Consider the following 23,186-nt stretch of genomic DNA (forward strand, 5'->3'; position numbering starts at 1 on the left):
TTCAGACCTCAGGTTGCAACCACAACTTCCAACAGAATGTCCAGCTTGCTGGCCTGCCCTACAGGTTCTGGACTTCCTAGCCCCACATTCATGTAAGCCAATGCCTTAAAGTAAATCTCTTCTTTATTTATCTATATGCTATTGGTTCTGCTTCTCAGGAGAACCCTGAGACAATGTGATATATAATAAAACACAATTTCACTGAAGCAGGAACTTAAACCTCTATTGTAAAGTCCCAGTGGAAGCAAGCAAGTAGCTAAACACTGAGATTAGCTGACAACTCAGCATCTCTATCTCTGTTCCTCTTTTTCTTTGGTTGCACGATGTAGCTTGTGGGGTCTCAGCTCCCCTGACTGAACCTGAGCCATGGCGGTGAAAGCACTGAGTCCTAACCACGGGGCCGTCAGGGACTGCCCTCTCTGTTCCTCAGTGTAAGATAATTCTTGTTAGATGAGAAGCACTTGGCGCATGTATGTGTGTGTGTCAAATGGATATGTGAGACATAAGAAACTTTAGAAGAAATAAAAAGGTGACTGCTGCTGCTAAGTCGCTTCAGTCGTGTCCGACTCTGTGCGACCCCATAGATGGCAGCCCACCAGGCTCCCCGTCCCTGGGATTCTCCAGGCAAGAACACTGGAGTGGGTTGCCATTTCCTTCTCCAATGCATGAAAGTGAGAAGTGAAAGTGAGGTCGCTCAGTCGTGCCCGACTCTTCGAGCCTTCCAGGCTCCTCCGTCCATGGGATTTTCCAGGAAGAGTACTGGAGTGGGGTGCCATTGCCTTCTCCAGAAAAAGGTGATTAATGTGCAAATCTAAGTAGGAAGCATCCTGTTGTTTAGTTGCTAAGTTGCACCCTACTCTTTGTGACCCCAAGGACTATAGCCCATCAGGCTCCTCTGTCCATGGGATTTCCCAGGCAAGAATCCTAGAAGGGGTCGCCATCTCCTTCTCCAGGGGACCTTCCCAACCCAGGGATGGAACCCAAGGCTCAGCACTGGCAGGCAGCTCTTTATCACTGAGCCACCTGGGAGGCCCAGGAAGCACATGACTGGAGGGAAATGGGATTCACATCAAACGTTGGAGACCATCCAACATTTCTGTGTTTGCCAACTTGAGGATCAAATAACATCACAAAATACATCATTTGAAAACAGCAAGGAGACTGCTACCTTCTATCACTAAATGTCAACAATCAAGTGACTCAGTGGACAAGGGACAGACAGTCACACTTTCTCTGTATACCTTAGATTCTGCAGGTGGGGTCCTGGGCCAGGGGGGTGCTGCTGTGGAGGTGGTGGTGTAGCAGGGGGTGGGGCACTGAAGAAGGCGCGGAAGCCTGGCGCAGGGGGGAGCATCTGCCCAACTCGCCCTTGCAACAGCTTGGGATTCATGGCGGCAAGTGGGCTGCCCACGAATCCAGGGACCCGTGCAAACTGGCTGGGAGACATCCGTCCAGGCTGTAGCTGCAAAAACAAGATCTTGGATTTAGCTGATTGGCAGGTCCCCTTACATTCATCCACAGAACAGTGAATACTGTTTCCATCAATAACTTTGCTTGAGAAAGTAATGGCAGGAAGAAAGAAGAGGCAGTAGGAATTGATTAGCAGCAAAACAGAAAGGGTGGGGGCGGATGTGAGCCAGTGAACCTTAGGAAAGTTAGGCGAGCTCCTTATGGGCTGAGCTAATCCTACGCTTACCTGCGCTCCTCCAAGAAGCTGTGCTCTCTGGAGGGGGCTGAGGACAGGAGGGACGCTAGGGGGAAAAGGGTGGCCCAGCAGGGAGGAGTTCTAAAAAAAAGAAAAGGAAAAGAAAACATTAGAGTCATACCGTAAACACAGAGAAACAAGAGAGGAACTCAACGGAAATGCAGAACAGACATGGATAGGAAAACTCTTAAAGGGCAGAGCTGAGCTGTCCGCTGAAGGAATGGAACAGAGAGTAATGCTAGGAGCTACGAAGCACCAGGATTATGTGACGTGAAAAGGCAGCAGTCGAATGAGGGAGTGTAACAGCACGAAACCAGATCACTTCGAGTCTAGATCTTTAAAGATACGAGATGAGCTGAGGGAAGAAATAGGTGAGCACGATGAACCATGTCTGCTGACCCGGGCACTCTAAGACCCAGAAATTCAAGTATGGAGATTACAAGAGACACGCATCATCTAGGAGGCACCGATACACTGATGAGAAAGTACACACTGCACACCTTCACCTGGGTGCAGAGCGACGTACCGGGACACTGCAGAGCTGGTTTGGAGACACCCTCTCACCATAGGGAGCAGGATACCGCGGCGGCATCGGGGGCCGAACATGCACAGGCTTTGGACACAGGATCTACGAGGACAAGCACACGTGCGACGGCACTCAGGGAAGCCGGCTTCCCCCCGCCTGTGCTCCCTCCCCTCGAGTACTGGCAGAGACACAGAACTCAACGCAAAGCCCTACTCCCAAGCAAACTGCTATGGCTTCGGTCCACGTGTAGAACCTTCGGTCGCTTCCTCTCACAAATACCAAGCAACGTGCCACTTTTTAACTGAGGAAGATTTAGCTAATTCTCCAGTTATCCCCACCCTTCCATGCTATCTGAGGGAGGGACCAGCAGATATTCTGACCTGCAAATTCTCTCCAAGAGGATATATTCTGGTAGCAGTGAGGGAGATGGCATGATAAGAAAGCTGGAGGTTTAACTAAGCCCTGCTCTGACGCCCCTGTGATATGGCCGCCATGCTCAGCTCTTCGTGTCCACTGCGACTCCACCGTTTCAGAGGATACTGAGCCTAACTAGGCCAGACCAATGCCACCCTCCCCCCATACCTTCCACATTGGCCTTCCTTTCCAGCTGCTGGTTTCAGGTGGAGGGAAGTCTATGGAACAGGACTGCACAGGCTCTAGGGAAAGCAGGGATATCTTAAAGGTAAAAAGGGATGTGGACAATGCTGTGTGTTCCCACTCCCCCCAGCTTTCAGCTACCTCTCTGCCAAGGTTTTGGGCAGCCAGCAAAACACTTTAAAAAGGATATGTACACTAAATGTGGCTCACTACCCTTTTTCTCCCCCGATTAAAAGGCAGCAGCAACAGGAGCAGCACCAGCCAAGGGCATTGGGGAATGTGTCTCTTATTTGTGCTAACTTCTCCTCTAACCGGCTATTTTCCTTTTTAACCTGATGCCTACCCCACACTTCCACCCTCCTCCCAGCAGCACATTTCCCAAAGAGTTTTGCCCAGATTCCCAGTATCCTGGGCTGAGTGCCTGTTGATGAGAGGTACCTGCTGGTTGAAGCTGGGCACAGCCATCTGCTTAGGTGGGGTGCCTATGGGGACAGCTCTAACAGGAGGACTCCCAATGACAGGCGAGGTGGACCGCCTTGGTAACGCGCGCTCGGAAAGGTCCCGATCGTCTTCTGGGCCCTGGGGGGGCCTCTGAGGCAAGGCATATTCTAACACAGACACTGTAGGCATTTCCTAATTGAGGAAGTAGTGTTAGAAAATTAGCTAGCTCGAGATGTCTTAATCACCTTTACAGATGCCCAATACCTTGAGAAATTATTGTTTTAATTTTTAATTTAGTTTTATTTCATATCCAGTAAAATTTACCCTCTGTGGCATAGAGAACTAAATTCTGATAAATGCACAGAGTCATGGGCCTGCCACCAAAATCAAGACTCAGAAGTTTTGTCGCTCCCCAAACTCTCTCAGCGCTGTCCCTTTGCAGTCACCTCTCCCACTGCCCTCGACCCCTGGCCAACAGCAACCTGCTCTGACAGGTGCACCTGAAAGTGAGTGAGTGTGTGTGTTCAGTCGTCCAGACAAGAATACTGGAGTGAACTGCCATTTCCTACTGCAGGGGATCTTCCCGGCCCAGGGATAGAACCCATGTCTCTTGCAACTCCTGCACTGCAGGCAGATTCTTTATCACTAGTGTCACCTGGGAAGCCCCTAAAATGACTTTAATTGAAACTGAGATCATAAGCTGCCAAACTTTTCATGTTCCAATGGCTCCCTTTCAACCATTTCAAAGGAAAGCACAATCAAGTGGGCACTACCATGGAGTCTGAGGTTCAGCTACGGCTGCTGGACGATGTGACCAACACAAGGCCAGCAGAGAGCACACAGCTGCACATCGCTCCAGTAAGGGAAGGGCAACAACAGGAGCCAGGTTGCGGACGCTAGAAACTTTATATAAACGCGAAAACGTTTAATACCTGAGCAAGCAGTGGTCCTCGGATTCGCCTCAGAACTTCAGATCCATCCCAGATGCTGGAATTGAGACTTCCTGGTTGGGGCTAGCAAGAAGGGAAAACACACACAAAGTGTGGAATAGTGCAGGCTCTCTGGGGAACTTACCAGTTTGTGGTGAACAAAGCTCCCAAAGAGCTGCAACTGTTGAGGATCAAGAAATTACCACATTCTAGAAAATACCTTTTACCCCAACTTCATCTCTAGAACTGCTATGAGGAATAATACCATCAGATTTCTACGGAACGTGTAACTCTCTTGGTATCGTAAACGAAACAGCAACAGCAAAGCCCAATACTCTACTTCAATTCCTAGTGTGCTCCAGCTCACAGCCACTTACTTCCAACACTGGCCTGGTCTGTACCGCCCTCATGATAGCTGGGTCTTCAAGTTCATTTTCAATCACCATCTTACTGAGCCTCTCTGCCAGATTCTCCTCATGGTCACCCAACAAGTCCATCTCATCCCGTTCTCCATTGCCGGTTTGTTCATTAACTGCTGCAGGCGGCTTCTCTTCCAGTTCAGCCAGGCGCTCATGAGCTTCCTGCCAATCATCATCTATGAGGAAATCAGAAAAAGAAACAGAGTTCATATTGGAATTAAAAGTTTCATGAAATTCTTCTGTCAGCCAATAAATAATTCCAACTCCAGAAGACAGGTGGGAAGTTAAATTTCCACCTAGACACACGAAATAAGGTTTAAATTAAGGGGGCACATTTAAAGTGGGCTTCTCACCATTGAGAACAAACATCCTAGCAGGAATAAAATTCAAACTGATTTTCAAAAAAATTAAATTCAAACTAATTTACAAAATTCAAAGTAATAGGTTAATACATTAGCAATGGCATCTAGATTATATTCTGAAACAGATTTCTAAATTGGTGATATATGCATATACTACAACCAGTGGGTTTGAGACTCTGTGACATTTTAGGCAAAAACTCATGCTAGCATACAAGTTTCTCTTAGATAACTGTGATCTTCTTTACAAGCTTTTAAATCCATTCATTTCATCCAATTGGTGTGCTCTGAGCATCTATTATGTGACAAACACTGTTCTAGGTGCACGGCATCCATCACCATAAGAAACAGACAAGGAAAGTGACATCTGAGCAAAACTTCGGGAGTTAAGAAGTTAGCCACGTGGATATCTAGGGGAAGAAAGTCTCAGGCAAAGGACGGTCAGTATAGAGGACTTAGGATTAGAGACCGACAATTTTCAGAAGCAGCAAGGGCTGCGTTTGGACTGGAATGAACAAGGGTGAGGGTAGAAGAAAAATGAGGTTGGTGCGGGTTGAGGGGAGCTCTCAGGGGTCCTTTAGAGCTTCTCTGAAATGGGACCCTCAGAGGTCAGGATGTGGCTGGGCTTGCTGAAAGAATCCATCTGGCTGCCATGCTGAGAACAGATTTGGGGAGAACGGGGTCGCACTGCAGGAAGCACGGAGCTCTGTTAGGAGGCTACTGCAAGTACGTCAGGGGAAAGGTGAGCACCAGCCCTCTTTAACCGCTGCCATTTCAGCACACTACTATAGTCTGTATCACTGATCCTAGGTAATTTTCTCATTGTTTATGCCGACAGAGCATTATTTCACAGATGAAAATCTTCAGAAGCCTTTATCAGCTTCTCCAGAACTAGACCTCACCTCCATCACCTCTTTCATTCCAGGCTCCTTAACCACATCACTCATCATTCCCTTCTACCTCCATCATAAAAGCGCTACTACTGTGCCTTTAGCATTCAAATTCAGACCCCGTTCTTTCCCTCCTCACTGATGCTTCCTCTACATAATCTTTTCATCTCAGCTCTGGCCTCTGCCTCATCTAACCCACCAGAGCCCCACGCACTATCCTGCTGCATACGTTACATATTTTATCCTTATTTTAGTGTTGTGTGTTCTGCGAAACCCAACACAGAGAGACACCAGGGAATTCTCTTTATAACTCACATCACAACACAGAATTCTGAAAACTGTCCTTAATGACAATCCTCCCCATATAATTTTTCTATATAGCTCATTTAAAGAAAGGAGAAGGACTGGAAACAACATACAAAGAAAAAAAAAGTGTCTGGTATATACTAAGGATGTAATAAATGGTAGCTATTTCAAAAAAAGATTCAGACTTTCATATGCAACTTGTTAAAAGTATCTTTACTCCTTTTTCTTGTTTACTAATACACGTTTGCTAAAAAAAAAAAATTTAAACATTATACAAATATGCAACTTAGCGAAACTTCCCCACAAATTCTTCAGGAATGTTAAATTTTTTAAAGTAGAAACACGTAACTACTGATAAAAACAACGTTAAGTGGGATTTCCAAACTTATAACCTGATACGCTCGGAACCACCGTCTAGTCTTGGAGGACTGTGGTAGATCTGAATGTGCTATGCACAGTAAGGGAAAAATCTAGTTTAGATAAAGATTTACAGTACCAAGTTATCAGTCACTAAAAACACACAAGGAATAGCATAATCAAAAATCAATTGTGACATTAATATTTGGTGTCATCTTTGCTAAAGAAGAGTAAGCCAAGCATGCTCTGAAGGACCAACTGGTTTTTCCAACCTTATTGACCCAACAGTGCCAAAAAAAAGGGGGGAAAAAAAAGAGTCTATAATCCCAAATTATGGGATGTTTTAAAAACATTTATTACCAAAATTTAAGAAACTGATTTGTTAATGGATTAATTCTAATGTAGAAGAGTTTTCATTCACTTCTCATAATCCTATTTACTAACTTTACTATGAAGTGAAGTGAAGTTGCTCAGTCGTGTCTGACTCTTTGCGACCCCACGGACTGTAGCCTACCAGGCTCCTCGGTCCATGGGATTTTCCAGGCAAGAGTACTGGAGTGGGTCACCATTTCCTTCTCCAGGGGATCTTCCCAACCCAGGGATAGAACCTGGGTCTCCTGCATTGTAGGCAGACGCTTTACTGCCTGAGCTACCAGGGAAGCTTTACTATATGTCTCATCAACGATGATAATCTATTTGTCCTTAGTAATTAATTTAAAAAACACTGATTAATAGCCATATTCTGTAAGAAAGGCTCTGTTGTGAATTGTTACTTTTTCAAACATTAAGTAAAGAAATCTATGCCACAGAACACCATCATCGTCATTTTAGGTATTTCCTGTTTTGTGAAGAATCACCTGAAGCAACGTCAGAGGCCACACATGTCCTTGGTGTAAAGAGACCCTTCACTCTGTATCTTCTTTGAATGACTGAAAAATATAGTTACTTAAACATGCCCTTGTTTATTTGACCTCAACCCATACTCATCAAAATGATGAAGGGTAGGGAAAACAAACAGCAAGAGAAATGAAGGGAAAGAGATACCTACTTTCCTTCAACTACTCAACCTATACTCTGGGACTTCCCTGATGGTCCGACGGCTAAGACTCTGTGCTCCCAATGCAGAGAGCCCTGGTGCAACCCCCGGTCAGGGAACTAGATCCGACATGCCACAGTGAAGATTCTCATGTGACGCAACTGACTCAGTACAGCCAAATAAATACAAATGTTAAAAAAAGTTAACCTATACCCAGATGTGAGTTACTAAAACCCTGTCTGCTTTTATAAACATGTACTTGTTGTGGCAATTCCCTTCAAATCTGTCTCTGGGATATATCTGAATAAAAACAAAATAAAAAGGAAGTACACTTAATTTAATTTTAGAGTAATCTCAGTCTCTAAAGATTTCAGCAGCTATCAGTAAAAAGGAGGAAGAAAGAATGAGGATCCTTCCACATGGAGGCAGAAGATTTCCAACGATTCCCCAAAGACTCTTAAAAATAACTCGTAGTTTACACTGATTGTATTCATAGTTACTTAACCTCTCTGGCACTTTCCTTCTTCATTGGCTAAAATGACGACAATAATAGTGCCTACCTCAGAAGGTTGCTATGAGGATTGATAATAGATGCAAAACATTTAGAATGGTCCCGAGTATCTAATAAATACCTTGGAAGTGTAAGCTTTCATTTTTAGAGAATGAGTTGAGCTTACTGTGGCCCATTTATTGCTCAAAGATGATGCAAATGTTTTTTTCCATGCAAAGACACTGACTAGTTTCTTACAGAAAGGTGACATCAGAGCATTTGTAGCCAGTGACTTAAAATAACTATTGTATTATCAGGTATTACTCAAGACACTCACTTCTTGAGTTAAAAACCATCAAGCCAAAACATGTCACAGGTCTAACATTCTACTTCCTTGTTTAAATTCTCTACCCATCTGTGGAAGTATATTAAACAAATCACAGGTGGACTTAGAAATTTTCTTTTTATAAATCTGTATACTATTTATATCAAGGTGTTAGGAGGAACTAGGATTTTAACCTTACAACTGTCTCAATGTTATGGGCTCACATCTGGAAATCTTTTCTCCACTACGGACTCTGTAGACCAAGAAGTCCTTAATCACCCTTGTGCCTCAGGGGACAGAAATGGGCTCCCCTATCCACATGCTACTTCACTGCTCTTACCTTTTTACCAACCTGTTCTTTTACTGTGTAACCCTGGGGGCTTTTTCAATGTGTGTGCACTTTTTGCTTTTCCATCCCATAAAACACAATTCTGCATACTTTAAAATTCTTTTAAGGCAGTACTCTCCTTATCTCGGGAGAAACCCAGAAAACAGTCGAGCACTCTAGAAGTCAGGGAGAAGGCAAGACTATTTCTCTCCAGCCCAGGCTCAGACTGAGGGCGTTTACTATGTCTCATCTTAATATACTTCATTTTAACACAGACGAACCTGCTATAAACTGGTAGCATTCAGTACACTATTTTAAGAGAGGAAGAGCTCCAGAAGCAAGCACGCACTGGTCTGCAGCTTCAATGTATTCTATAGGTTTTTGCTAAAGTTTCAAATACAGTCTGCAATTCCCACCAGCCCCTACTCCCGTCATCCTCTGTTCTTCCCCCCTCCCCTGTGACCTCCCTGGAGAAAGAGCAGCATCTTGGATCATCCTCTGGGACGAGCTCTTCCCTTAACTAGAGCTCTTCCCTTAACTACGGCTGGAATCCAAAAGGTCTTCAGTTCCCTTTTGTAATGAGCCTTGTTTCCACCTTAAATACTCCTCTTCCTGCTCCCGAAAGCGGCAGTTCTAGTTCTCCAGTGAATTCTGTAAACCCTGACTGAACAAAGAACATTTTTTCATTTTTGCCAGTTCACTCAACTCGGTCTAAGCTTAAACAAACTTAAGCCATTTAGGTCACTGCAAAACCAGTAACCAATACATTTTTAAAGACCTCTTGTTTGTTTTTGATATTCAACATTTTGGGGTTACCCAATACTGGGAAGTTTCCTCTTCTTCTTCCTTATTGCTTAAGTTTGAATATCTGTTGCTTGGACAGAGTTCAAAGAAACTCCACAGATGCACACGTCCCAGTGTAAATGCGGTCACTGTTGGTTTTCAACACCATCAGTCAAAGCAATGGCACCCACTCCAGTGCTCTTGCCTGGAAAATCCCATGGACGGAGGAGCCTGGTGGGCTGCAGTCCATGAGGTCGTAACACGACTGAGCGACTTCACTTTCACTTTTCACTTTCATGCACTGAAGAAGAAAATGGCAACCCACTCCAGTGTTCTTGCCTGGAGAATCCTAGAGACGGGGGAGCCTGGTGGGCTGCTGTCTATGGGGTCGCACAGAGTCAGACACGACTGAAGTGACTTAGCAGCAGTCAAAGCAAAGATAGCTGCATCTCCCTCTTTTTGGCCTCCCACACGCTGGATCTTAGTTCTCCAACCAGAAATGGACCTGGGGCCCTTGGCAGTGAGAATTCAGTCTTAAGCACTGGACTACCATGGAATTCCCTTACCTATTCATTTTTAAAGTATAGTTTAATTTTAACTTATTAGTATGCTTTTTCTAGAAACTCAAGTTTCAAACTTTATCATATAAACTTGCTCCCTAAATTTCTCATCTCAGTAATTATAACTGTGACCTTTAGTTTAGTTTGGCTCTTTAATTTTTTAACCTCTTCCAATTCCTGAAATATTTATCTGTCTCCAGGGATGAGAAAATCTCATCTGTGCACAGCACTTTTCTAACTTATGAAGACTTTCTATCACCAAAATTCGTGGAATCAAAAACTCTATTTAGCTGAATATTCTACAGTACAACAGCAGGATCATGCTATATACTACTGATCAACTAAATTTTAAAACATACATATCTGAATCTGAGTTTTCTCCTAGTCCACTAGTTAATTTGTACATTTCACAAATAAATATTTACTTCTTCTAGGATTATTTTAAGCCTTTATAAAATGTGCACTTCTCTAATCACTTGATTTTCCCATAGTGTCAACTGAGGGCCACAGATCATAAAGCTGGAAGGGAAACAGCTTAGAAAAACACCTGGTTTTGTAAGCGAGGCAAACAGAAGCCCAGAGGAGCAGGGGAGCTGCTTGGAGTGGAGAACAGAAGTCTGCCAACTCTGTGAATGAGGATATTCCTGCTAAGACAAAAGTATCAATGCTGATAAAAGGCAGCACTTGAAAAGAGCAGGAGACCAAGACATGAGAAAAGAAAGCTGCCACTTACCAACTGCACCTGACCCAAATGTATCATCATTGAATTGATCAATCTCTTCATCCTCCTCTCCCAGGCCCTGAAATGCATCTTCATCTTCGTCCAGAGGACAATCCTCCAAAGACTAAAAAAAAAAAAAAAAAAAAAAAAGAGAGAAAAAGATTAGCTATTCAGGAAGTTCACCACCTCAATTTCAAAATGTTCTAAAAATGTTTTTCTTACCTTACCAATCAACACAATAGCTTCATTATAACTCTCTGTACAGATGGCATTTTTTCTATCCCCCGATTTCCCTGACATTGGAAGATTCAGTACCTTTTCTTTCAGCTTCTCTTTCCTATTTATTTAACCTCTTCCCCCAAACTTCCATTTCTCTATTTATCAAGGCTCTAATAATAGCATTTCCTCATGCAACCAAGAAATTAGGCCTGCAACTTCCTTCCCATCACTTGTTACAATGACAACTGAAAATGAACACTTTATTATTTTGCCTGAGTTATTTTTCACTGAAATTCTCATCTTCCCCATGTTCATGTCATATTCTCAACCATTAATCCCTTTTAAAGCTTTCTCTTCATTTTCCTTCACACATTTTGTTTTCCTACAGGCTCATATTTGGTGGTAAAAGAGAAAGCTAAGTTTCAATCACAGTGAACTCTTGAAAAACTGATGTGACAAGTTCAAGCTACCTGGACAAGCCACACCCCTTCTGATTAATTCATTCAAAACCTCCTGAGCACCTATTTTGTCTCACGCTGTGTTAGACTTTAAACCACAATCTCTTTAAGTGGTAATGCAGGGACAATACCATCTCCTTCAGGGGTGTTGTGAGGCTCAAAGGAGGCAAAGTTTTAGACAAACACTGGATATTGCTAGACAATGCTAGATATCAACATAACAACCTAGGTGTGTTCTAAACACTCCCTTCCCTCCCCCTTCATTTCACTTTTCAACTGATTAATTTCCCAAGTTTTCTTGGGAACCTTGCCACTGCATCTCATCGCTTCTCTCCATATTTACATAAAGCCAGTTTGATCTTGAGCCATTCCTATCAAATAGAAGGTCTATGTGTCCACAGTTTCCAAAGACTCAGGGTCGGAAATCCACGCGCTCTCTGCAGGCACATTTCTGATATACCTTGACTGACCACCTCTCAGCGAGGCTGTTCCCAAACGAAAAGTTAGCTTCAGGGGCCAGTCTACCCATCTTAAGTCCTCCCAAACTCAACACGAAACAAGCAGGCGACAGCCTCCACATCAGAGGCAACTTCTCGAAGCACTCGCAAATCACGAAAGTCTACTGAACCAAATCACTGCTTCTCAAATTGGAGAGACTCTTAGGGATCACCTAGGCCAACCCTGTCCGTTCTACAAGTCCCAGAAACAGTCCAAGGGATCAGGAGTCGCTAGAGGTCACACGGCGAGTTAGCGACAGCGCCAAGCCTCTCGACGGGTCCTGCATTCCCGGGACCTTCCCCCAGCCTACGTCTCCGTCCGCTCGCCCCCAAGGAACTCCTGCGGGACACGCCCCTCCCCAACCCCCAGTCCTCTTCAGTAAACAGTCCTCGGCCCCGGTCAGAAGGCAAGTCCGGGCCCCCGGGGCCCGACGATCGCCCGTTTGTGAGGGGGAGACGCTTCCGTGTCCAGGGCGGGAAACGCGTCTCTGGCCTTTCCCGAGTGACTCCTCCACAGGGATCCCCGGCTGCGGGGGCACGGCTCTCTACTCGGCGCTCCTCCGAGGCGGGGGCGGGGGGCTGTGTGCTCACGGTACTTCACGGGCCCGCCCCAGCCCGACACAGAGGTCAGCTCTCTCCGCCGGCCACCGACAGGGCGGTCCCGCCCCCCCGCGAAGCTGGCTCACCACTCGCGGCTGAAACCCGCGACCCCAGAACCGACGCCCTCCGCGGGGTCCCGCGGGTCCCCCCGGCCGCCCCCTCCCCCCCCGAGGCGCGGGACCGACGCGCGTGAGAGAGACAGGAGGAGAGCGGGGCTCGTGCGGGAGCGAGGGAGGGGTCACTTCCGGTCGCGGCGGCTCACCTCGTAGCGGAACATTCTGGGGGGGGGGGAGGGAGCGGGGAGGGGAATGGGAGAGGGAGGGAAGAGGCGCCGACTCCCCGGGCTCCTCCGCGCGCGGGTCCTCCACCGGCTCGCGACCCCTGGCCGCCGCCGTACGCCGGGGCGTGCGTGGGGACGTGCGCAGGCGCGCCTCGGCGAGGGCGGCCGCCCCGCTCGGCACCCGGCGGCGGCGGCTGCGCGGGGACAGATTTGGCGTCCCGCTTCCTAGTCTCAGCGGCGGGAAGGCGGTCCCGCGGCGAGAGACTGCGCACGCGCCGCCCGTCGGGGGCTTCCTCGCGGTCTGGGCTTGTAGCTCCGCCCCCCCGCGGCTCTGCGCTCGCCCGGCGCTCAGGTTCCAGTCACGAGTTTTCCGTCACCGACGGGGCGGAGAAAAGCCTTGTGATTGTCACAGGACAGGGCTTTGAAGCGTCCCAGGCTTGAGTCAGCTTGGGCTGGAAGAAATGGAGATTCCTAGACTGTCTTTCCAGCGTCCAGCACCGTCTTCGGGGTGCTCGGCGTTCCTCGCGACCGGCCGTTTGCGCCGAATGCGGGGGAGGGGCGGCGGGACGTTCAGGCCTTCGGAAGGGGCGGCGTTCGTTGCCACTACCAGCGGCACGTCTCCCGCTGCGCCGACAGCAGGTCGGGGCTGTGATTTATGTCTCTTTAGTGGTGAGGGCGTTAAAAAGAAAAAGAAGGCCGAAGACTTGTTTAGGGAGGTTCCACCCGAGAGGTATTTTTAGGCCCCAGGCGCGCGGAGTGGGAGAGCGGAGAAGGGCAGCCCGTCCGGGGGCAGCGCGGTCTTGGAGGCTGAGTGCGCCGCTGGTGCCACCAGCTCCTGAGAGGATCAAGCCTGGGACGGCGTTCGCCCGGGGCGCCGTGCTTCCGCGAGCCCGTGGGGGGATTAACCTCTGCTAGCGCGGCCCGCCCTGCCGTTTCGGCCTCAGGACTCTCCTCGAGGATTAACGTCGCACCACGAAGAATTAATTCTAAGAAGGAGGGCGTTTCGCAGCTCCTTTCTCCTGGTGTCTGAGTGCAGCCTCGCCTTAGGAGTGGCATGAATTCCTTGCGTGTTAGTCTGACCAGCTTAATCAGAGTCTGAGGAGTGGACATTGTGAATTTGGAACTGGAAGTTCTGGGTGGGAGGCAGTGCTTTGTCACTGGCTATTAGCTTTGGAGCAAGTTACCTAAACGTGTCTGAGGCTTAATTTCTCTGTAAAGTGGATTTAATGATACCTGCCTCACAGAGTAGCGGTTCCATGGCACGATGATTCCACTACTACTCATGATGGCGGTTTGTGAGACAGTGATACTGTTAATCGCTCAGTTGTGTCGTTCTTTGCGACCCCATGGACTGTAAGCCGTCAGCCTCCTCTGTGCCTGGAATTCTCCAGGCAGGACCACTGCGGTGGGCTGCTATTCCCTTTGGATCTTCCCTACCCAGGGATCGAACCTGGGTCTCCTGGATTGGCAGGCAGATTCTTTATCTTCTGAACTTGTGAGATGGTACTATTATTTTCTCTATAGATGTGGAACCTACGGATTAGAGATGTTAAATAATTTATCCTAAACCACTTCCCTTGTATCTCAGTCGGCATAGAATCTGCCTGCAGTGCAGAATACTCCGGTTCGATCCCTGGGTCAGGAAGATCCTCTGGAGAAGGAAATGGCAACCCACTCCAGTATCCCTGGAAAATCTCATGGACACAAGAGCCTGGTGGGCTGCAGTCCGTGGGGTTGCAAAGAAGAGTCGGCAAGGCTGAGACTAACACTAATAAACCACCCATAGCAATGGCAACCAGGTCTTTCTGATTCCAAAAATCCAGTCTCTTAATCGCTGTGATGGTTTTACAAAAGTGAGTGATTACATGGGCTAGACCTAAAGCTTGAAATGGAGCAGGCTAAGTATAAGATGATAATTAGAATCCAAGCATTCATACAACATTACACAATTTCATATGCTAGGTACCAGCAAGTCTTAACAATGATCAAAGAATTGGTGCCATGTAGACCTGTGCATGCCTGCCGAATCGTGCCCGACTCTGTGCAACCCCATGGACTATAGCCCACGAGGCTCCTGTGTCCATGGGATTTTCCAGGCAAAAATACTGGAGTGGGTTGCCATTTCCTCCTCCAGGGGATCTTCCCATCCCATCAAACTCAAGTCTCTTGAGTCTTTTGCACTGGCAGGAGGATTCTTTATCACTGCACCACCTGGGAAACCTGGCGATTGTGACCCACTGTCGTATCTGGCCAGCTGCCTGTTTTTGTCAGTAAAGTTTTGTTGGAATGCAGCCATCCTTATTTATTTACATGTTCTTGGTTGCTTTAAGGAACCAAGGGAGAGTTGCATACTTACAATGGAGGCCATTTGGCTAGCAAAGCCTGAAATATTTACTATCTGGCCTGTACAGAAAGAGTTTGCTGATGCCTGATATTGTGGATCCTGTTTTCTGATGATTATGCTAGAAATCAGAAATTAAAAAAAAAAACTATGCCTCTAATTAATGAACTACTTGAGAAAACATAATGGGAAGTAGGAAACATTTAGAACTAAGCTATAAACTTATTAACATAGAAAGACTTTTCAGTTCAGTTCAGTTCAGTTCAGTCGCTCAGTCATTCAGTTCAGTTGCTCAGTCGTGTCACTCTTTGCGACCCCTGTCCATCACCAACTCCCGGAGTTCATTCAAACTCATGTCCATCGAGTCAGTGATGCCATCTAGCCATCTCATCCTCTGTCCTCCCCTTCTCCTGCCTCCAGTCCCTCCCAGCCTCAGGGTCCTTTCCAATGAGTCAACTCTTCGCATGAGATGGCCAAAGTATTGGAGTTTCAGCTTCAGCATGAGTCCTTCCAAAGAACACCCAGGAATGATCTCCTTTAGAATGGACTGGTTGGATCTCCTTATAGTCCAAGGGACTCTCAAGAGTCTTCTCCAACACCACAGTTCAAAAGCATCAATTCTTCGGCTCTCAGCTTCACAGTCCAACTCTCACATCCATACATGACCACTGGAAAAACCATAGCCTTGACTAGACGGACCTTTGTTGGCAAAGTAACGACTCTGCTTTTGAATATGTTATCTAGGTTGGTCATAACTTTCCTTCCAAGGAGTAAGGGAGAGATAGCTAAAGCAGTTTATATAGAAAATAGGATAATCTCAAAGAATAAGGAAAAAAATTATAACGAGCAGAAGTGAAAGAAACAGAAAGCAAGGTATCATAGAGACCATGAATAAAATTACCTGTTTTTCTATACTGTGAGGCCTGTCTTTAATGGAGGCTCATGAGAATCCTTTAGGTGAATAGTGTATTTTTGGAACTACATAACAGGCCCATTCTTTTCTTAAAAAAAATAGGTATTTATCTGGATGTGCAGCGTATTAGTTGCTGCATGTGGGATCTAATTCCCTGACCAGAGATTGAACCCAGGTCCCCTGTCTTGGGAGCACAGAGTCTTATCCACTAGGCCACCAGGGAAGTCCCAACAAGCCCATTCTTAAGATGGAGAAGGTACAAATTATTTTCACAAGTAATTCTGGGGAAATATGACATGAGGTCTCTGGAGAGTGTCCCTTGAGTGGATGGAATAAAAGTCTTTCCTTCATGCCAGGTGTATGAAAAAGGCTTTTGACATCAGAGAGAGGACATCAGTTAGTGAAAACTGCCGTGCTTTAGCATTGTCTGTCCTTTTTCAGAAGTTGTAAATAACCCACTGTGGTATTTACAGAATCTAGACATCCTCTTTCTGTTTTTAGATGGTGGTAAAAACATAAAATGCACTTTCTTGGGAGACTAGTTTCAGATGTTGTATTGATTTTCATTAAGTAATGTACAGTTCTAAAATAGTGGTTCCCAACCTCAGCAAGAGGGCTTATTAAAACAGGCTGCTGGGCTCCATCCCCAGAGTTTATGAAGTTAGTAGTTATGGAGTGGGACCTAAGGATTACATTCATACAGTTCCCGAGGGATGGTGATGCTCTTGGTTCTGGGACTACACCTTGAGAACCACTGCTTTATTACCCTTGAGTGCTTGCAGAGGGAAAAAGAGTGGTGGGCTGTCCACAGGGTCATTTCTTACATAGTCAACAAAGTTGTGACGGACATCCTAGAAAGTTACGGGAACCCTTGGTGCAGCAGACCTTAGACAAAAAGACTAGCCATATAATGAAAATAAAAATGTGTAAGACAAAAACCTGCGGTAGATTAAAAGAGCCCGCAGATTCTTTGACTTTCTCTCATCGAGAGGTGCGTTCTGTTTCCACGGTTCCTTGCATCTGGACTGGACTGTGAAGCCTTTGACCAATGGAGAGGTGGGGGGAGGCGTACTGTGTCAGCTCTGTGTCTAGTGTCTGAGAAGGCTGACATTGTGGGTCCACGTTAGATGCCTACTTACCTCGCTGAGGAGGTCACGTGGGAAAGCTCTGAGGCTCCATGGAGAGGAAGAGGGGTCCAGCTGAAACCAAATCACCAGCCACACTAGACTGATGAATGAAGCTGTCTTGGACTCTCCAGACCCACTCAACTACCAGCTGAATATTATCAAGTGACCCCACTCAACCCCATGTGGAGTAGAAGAATCACTCAGCTGAGCCTTTCCCAAATAGCTGACACATGATACTGTGGTGAAACAATAAATGGTTGTTTTAAAACACACAATTCTGGAGTGGTTTATTACTACTGATAGGTACCTGGGACTTCTCTTTAGAAAAGTTACACCAAACTTGGAAATAAGGAAAAAGGTTACTATGTGCCCTTTCTGTGTTGTAACAAGAACATTGTCTAAGGATAACTTGAAGTTCTCGGGGAGTAATTTTATTTGACTGAGCATTTACTGTTAGTGAGGTGCCAAACTGGGTACAAGTTAGATGTTATTTTGCAGAAGATTGCTAAACTGCAAATTACTTTTGTCCAGTTGAGATGATTTCATTTTGATAGAAAGGTAATCCCATAGGGGACAGTTCAACTGCCTCCCCAGATATTAACTGGTATATCTAACATTCGAGTCTTACTCAGCATTCTTTTCTCTACTCGGTTTGGTACATGTTTTCTTGTATTTCTTTTAAACCAGCCTCACCATCCTGCTGAGATAAATAAATGGCCCATACTCATATTGGTTCACAGACTGGTCCCCATACACGAAGGGCAAGGAGAGCCTGGAGAGAGCCATTCCAGGTTGGTAGGTGGTAGGAAGCGCCTACAAAGCAAGAGAACTTACATACGGAGTCTGTCTGGGGCAGTCAGATGAATAGATCACTGCACTCACCTTCCAGAATCTTAAAAGATTATGTAGAACCCTGAACAGAGTCCAGTCATGCGTACCATCCAGGTGGTCTCAACAACATCTTACTCTCTTGTCCTTAAAAGTAGCTCCCACCTTGGGAAAGGTGGGCAGAATGTACCTTCTGAGTACAGAGGAGGGGGTGTGGAGCATCTGGTATCCAGGGTCCAGTTCTGGGGGCAGCGGATGATCGTGTCCTCTTAGTGACGACCTGCAACAGCTTGTGATACACGCAACAGCTTGTGATACACGCAACAGTTTGTTATGTAAGAAGCTGAGAATCTGTTCTGTGCTGTGTTTTGATCATGGGCTGGGTGGTTTATGAGTTAAGTGCTGAATGGTTGTGTATTAGTTTGCGCTCGCTGCTGTAACAACTTAACACAAACTTAATGGGTTAAAGCAGCACTAATTTATTCTCTTACAGTTCTGGAGGTCAGAGTCTAAAATGGGTTGTAGAGCTGTGTTCTTGCTTCCAGAGATGACTAGGAGAGAATCTGTCTTCTGACTTTTTTTAGTGTCTAGAGGTTGGCCGCATCTTTTAGCTTGTAGCCTCATCCTCCGTTTCCAAAGCAAGGAGCATAGCATCTCCCAGACTCTCCATCTGTCTCTCTCTCTTTCTGTTGTCACATTTTTCTCTCCCTTCCTCCTTCCTCCCTCTTATAATCTGTGATAACAGTGGGAGGGGGGACTGTGTATTCATAATCCAGGGTAGTCTCTTCATCTCAGGATCCTTAATCTCATCTGCAAAAATCCCTTTTACTGTATTGCCGGGGTCCAGCCCCAGTGGATCCAGGGAATTCGAAGGGTGGGGCGTTGGCATGAGAAAAACTTATTTATTGATTGATATAAGATTAGATTAAGAAACTGTAGTGTAGTAGGAAGATTAAGTGGAGGAAGAGGGCTGAATAGCTTGGTTTACGCGGAAGGCCAATAAAATTCCAGACAAGGAATTTGCACCATCTACGTTGGGCCACCGGCGCTCGCTTGAATATCTAAGGGTGCCTCACCTTAGGCTCCCTTTCGCGCGGGTCTTAACAGCCAGGGCAAGTAAGTAGACCTGGCGAGCCTCCGCGCCCCAGGTGGAGATTCAGCCTGAAATTAAAGTAAAGAGCAGAGAGAGGGAAAGGGAGAGAAGAGAGAGAGAGAGAGACACGGGGGGAGCCAGATTCCCAAGAAACCAGGCCGAGAGACTAGGCCGAGAAACTGGTCCGAGAAACTGGTCCCCTCCTTTATTGTTCAGAAGGCCTTTTATACTTTTGATAAAACATGGAGATCAATGGGTAACACAAGATTTTGTAGTGTTTGTAGCCCAGACTCTTTCTATACATCATTTTGTATACAAAAGGCCTCAGGTGATTTACATTACCTTCTGGCCAAGAGGCTTGTTAACACTTTTTGGCTCTCTTCCTTAATGAATGTTAATCTCATTTCCCCTGAAGTGTTTTTCTTTAATCTACATCTCCTTAAAGCGCTGAAGTTACATCTCTATAGAACAAAGGTGCAGTGGGTTATAACAAAGAAGGTACTTAACTCAAAGATCTAATGTTGCTAATACCAGGTCTACTACTTGTTTTTCTATATACCAACTATATCTAAAAATAAAGGATATGAAAATTTGGCAGCAAGTATTGGCTCAACAAATGAAACCTTTAATCAGTCCTATTCTAAGGATTTTGACTCCTCGGAAGCCCCTACATTCCTAGGATGTTTTAAGCTTCCTGTGCCTCCTGCGGTCAGGAGGCCTCAAACAATCACTCGCGCAGCTGTACGAGTCCTGCAGGCAGGCTAGAAAGCCATCAGAGGGGTTTTTGGATTGAAACACTCTTTCAAATGCAGAAGACTAAAGCCCTGAATTGACTTTTTCCAGAGAATGTCAGAAGAGTGGAAAAGCAGAGCACAAAAACCGGCAGATTTTTGTTGGGGTACATGCTTAGGAATTTCCAGAGGGGCCCCTGAAGTCTGAGCACGCCTTGCGTATGTCAGCTTCCTTCCTCATGACCTTGTCACGGGCGGGAATCCTCACACTGGCTCCCGGCACTGTATAAAGTGACATACAGGTTCTGGGGGTTAGGACTTGGGGGACCATTTGGGAGACCAGTTTTCAGCCTACCCCATGTGGTATATGTGAACAATTGTGGGGTATCCAAAATGATTTTTGGTGGTATAATGAAACATTTTAACATTTAAGTGTTGGTTCTGTATACTATTTAAAGATGGAAAAAAAGATTTCACTAGGTGGAACTATGAAGGGCGTTGAAAGGAGAATCAAGAACGAGCAGGGGATCAGGCAGGCTTCCCGCCCCCTCCAGCCATGGGTCCCGGAAGGGGCAGCTTGGTGCTGACAAGGCCTTGGCAGTAAGAACAGGCTGTAGAGGCACCCCTCCTGTGTGAGTCTGTGAGCAGCTGGCTCTCGGAGGTGAGGAGATGTGATGGTTCGCTGGGGCAGACCATGGCACTGGAGAAGGCAGCAGAAGGTCCGTCTTGCTGCACGTCTCTCTTATCAAGCTGGCGAGAGAAGGGGGCGCGTGCAGTGCTGATGCTCCTGCTGACCCTGAGCACTGCAGAGCAGAGGTGGGGCGCTGAGAACGAGTCCCCTCATCATTCACACCAGTGGTCCCCAGCCTTTCTGGCACCAGGGACAGGTTCTGTGGAAGAAGTTTTTCCACAGACTGGTGGAGAGGGGAGAGTTTGGGGATCATCCAAATGCGTTACTCACTGTGTGCGTCACTGCTCTTACACTGTGATGTCATCATGCAGCTCACCACCCGCTGCTCACTGATGGGGTTTTGATACAAGTGTGTAAGCAGCTGGTTTGTGGTGGTCCCTGGGAGTCAAGCCTCTCTGGAGACCATGATCTGTATTTGCAGCCGCTCCCCAGCACTAGCATCCCTGCCTCAGCTGCTCCTCAGATGATCGGGCGTTACATTCTCATCAGATCTGATGGGAGGCAGAGCTCAGTGGTAACAGCTCTGGGGAGCAGCTGCAAACACAGATGAAGCTTCAGCTTCCTCACTGGATGCTGGTCATTTCCTGCTGTACCGTCCAGCTGGGAGCCCCTGATTTACACAACTCAGGAAAGGGATGTTTGTTTGTTTGTTTGTTTCCGCTGCTTGGTCTGCAGGATCTTAGTTCCCTGACCGAGGGTTGAACCCATGTCCGCGGCACTGAAAGCACTGAGCCCTACCCACTGGACAGCCAGGGAATTCCCAGAAACTGCTTCTTATTCAGCATTCCATTCTCTGCGGCACCTGCTTCAGCACCTAACCGTGTAATTGTTCAAACACTGCTGAGTTCTTCTTTTTAGTTGTAAACCAACATGTAGAAAAGAGATGGTTCATAGGCAGTGTCTTCACACCGTCTACCTTGTAGGTCCAGGTGCTCTTCACGTGCCCCTTAGTATTGCCTCCTCGCCTTGATTTCTTGTGGTTTCTGCAGAATCATCAGAGCTGGACTGGGTGGCAGCATCCCATTCAAAATATAGCTTTGCCCATTTTACTGGCAATAGCTAGTGCTAAAGAAACAGGGGCGGGAAGGGTCGGGAGAGAGGGAGCAAATGTCATGGAAGCTTAATCGGCTCTTACCCTTAACTTCCTGTCCAATACCTTGGCTTTCCTAGGCCTGAGCTTAGTGGGGCCATGTTTCTGGCATGAGACTCCCATATTTCCCCACACCTAAACGAGAGAGACTGGACTTCCCTGGTGGCTCGGTAGCAAAGAGTTCACCTGCCAATGCAGGAGACGTGGGGTTGATCCCTGGGTCGGGAAGGTCCCCTGGAGTAGGAAGTGGCAATCTGCTTCAGCGCTCCTGCCTGGAGGATCCCACGGGCAGAGGAGCCTGGGCGGCTATGGTCCATGGAGCCGCAGTGTCCCAGAAGTGTGACTAACAACAGCAACACATGGGGAAGGGCAGTGGCCCCCACTCCAGCGCTCCTGCATGGAGACTCCCAGGGACGGGGGACCCCGGAAGGCTGCAGCCCATGGGGTCGCTAAGAGTCGGACACGACTGAGCCACTTCACTTTCATGCTTTAGGGAAGGAAATGGCAACCCACTCCAGTGCTCTTGCCTGAAAAATCCCAGGGACGGGGGAGCCTGGTGGGCTGCAGTCCACGGGGTCGCTAAGAGTCGGATACGACTGAGGCACTTCACTTTCACTTTTCACTTTCATGCTTTGGAGAAGGAAATGACAAACCCACTCCAGTGTTCTTGCCTGGAGTCTCCCGGGGACGGGGGGAGCCTGGTGGGCTGCCGTCTATGGGGTCTCGCAGAGCTGGACATGACCGAAGTGACTTAGCAGTAGCAGCAGATCAGCTTCTAGTTTCTGGCCTTTTCCTGGGGCACTTGGGAGAAGCAGAGAGAGATTCAGACTATTTCATGAGCCTGTTGTTGCTGAAGGGACCTTGGCTGGATCTCTTTTTTGGGGGCAAAATTCACAAAAGGAAGAGAAGCTTGTTCAACAAAGCCTGAAAATTGGCCAGCGTTGCATGAATACTACTGAAAGCCTGGTGGTGTTCCGCTAACAGTCACACAGAAGCCCGATGAAATTACGAGGGTGCTTAAGCGCTCAGGCACGCTTGTTTCCCTCGCTTGATCAGGAAGATGTCTGCCTTGCGGTTTTCTTTCGTTTCTTTCCTGTTGAGTAAGAGAGGATACCTATAATAGAAAACACAAGGTATGTATAAGACACAGGACATTTAGGATCTGATAGTGAACTGGGGATTATATAATGTGCGTAGCAAACCATCTTGGATTTAGCGGGTTAAAACAACAATAATGATTGATTTGGCTAATGAACCTGCAGTTTGGCTAGGACCATCTCTGCTCCAGGTGGCATCAGTTGGTACTGCTTGAAGGCCGGGGGTGACTCAGTGGTTGGTTGCTGGAATCATCTGACGTTTCACTCACTATCTGGCATCTGATGCTACCAGTCAGCTGGGGGCCCAGTGGGGTTTTCAGCCACAGCACTTACGTGTGGGCTTTCTGTGCGGTTTCTTACTTTCTTCCCAGCATAGTGGCTGGGTTCCAAGAGCAAGTGTCCCAGAAGGGTCCGTTGGGGGTGTGTCCCTTTTATAATCCAACCTAGGA

General features: G+C 46.9%; 1 protein-coding gene across 4 annotated transcripts in view; it reads right to left on the reverse strand.

The window, feature by feature from the left end:
- PATL1 (PAT1 homolog 1, processing body mRNA decay factor) overlaps nucleotides 1-13,641 on the reverse strand; it is a 31,238-nt gene extending 17,597 nt beyond the window's left edge. Inside the window, exons 1-9 of one of the 4 annotated variants that reach the window (XM_069553248.1) lie at nucleotides 12,809-13,641; nucleotides 10,785-10,896; nucleotides 4,576-4,793; nucleotides 4,202-4,282; nucleotides 3,267-3,461; nucleotides 2,814-2,885; nucleotides 2,232-2,333; nucleotides 1,697-1,786; nucleotides 1,242-1,462 (exon numbers count right to left, since the gene is read on the reverse strand). In XM_069553248.1, the coding sequence (XP_069409349.1) occupies nucleotides 1,242-1,462; nucleotides 1,697-1,786; nucleotides 2,232-2,333; nucleotides 2,814-2,885; nucleotides 3,267-3,461; nucleotides 4,202-4,282; nucleotides 4,576-4,793; nucleotides 10,785-10,896; nucleotides 12,809-12,823 (1,106 nt within the window). In that variant the 5' untranslated portion in view covers nucleotides 12,824-13,641. Of the gene's footprint in view, nucleotides 1-1,241; nucleotides 1,463-1,696; nucleotides 1,787-2,231; nucleotides 2,334-2,813; nucleotides 2,886-3,266; nucleotides 3,462-4,201; nucleotides 4,283-4,575; nucleotides 4,794-10,784; nucleotides 10,897-10,994; nucleotides 12,065-12,808 lie in introns of those variants that run through there. The other 3 variants (XM_069553247.1, XM_069553250.1, XM_069553249.1) reach the window with 3 other exon arrangements.
- Nucleotides 13,642-23,186: the final 9,545 nt, after the last annotated feature.

Source organism: Ovis canadensis, chromosome 15 (genome assembly GCF_042477335.2).
Source record: "Ovis canadensis isolate MfBH-ARS-UI-01 breed Bighorn chromosome 15, ARS-UI_OviCan_v2, whole genome shotgun sequence".
NCBI classification, from domain to species: Eukaryota; Metazoa; Chordata; class Mammalia; order Artiodactyla; family Bovidae; genus Ovis; species Ovis canadensis.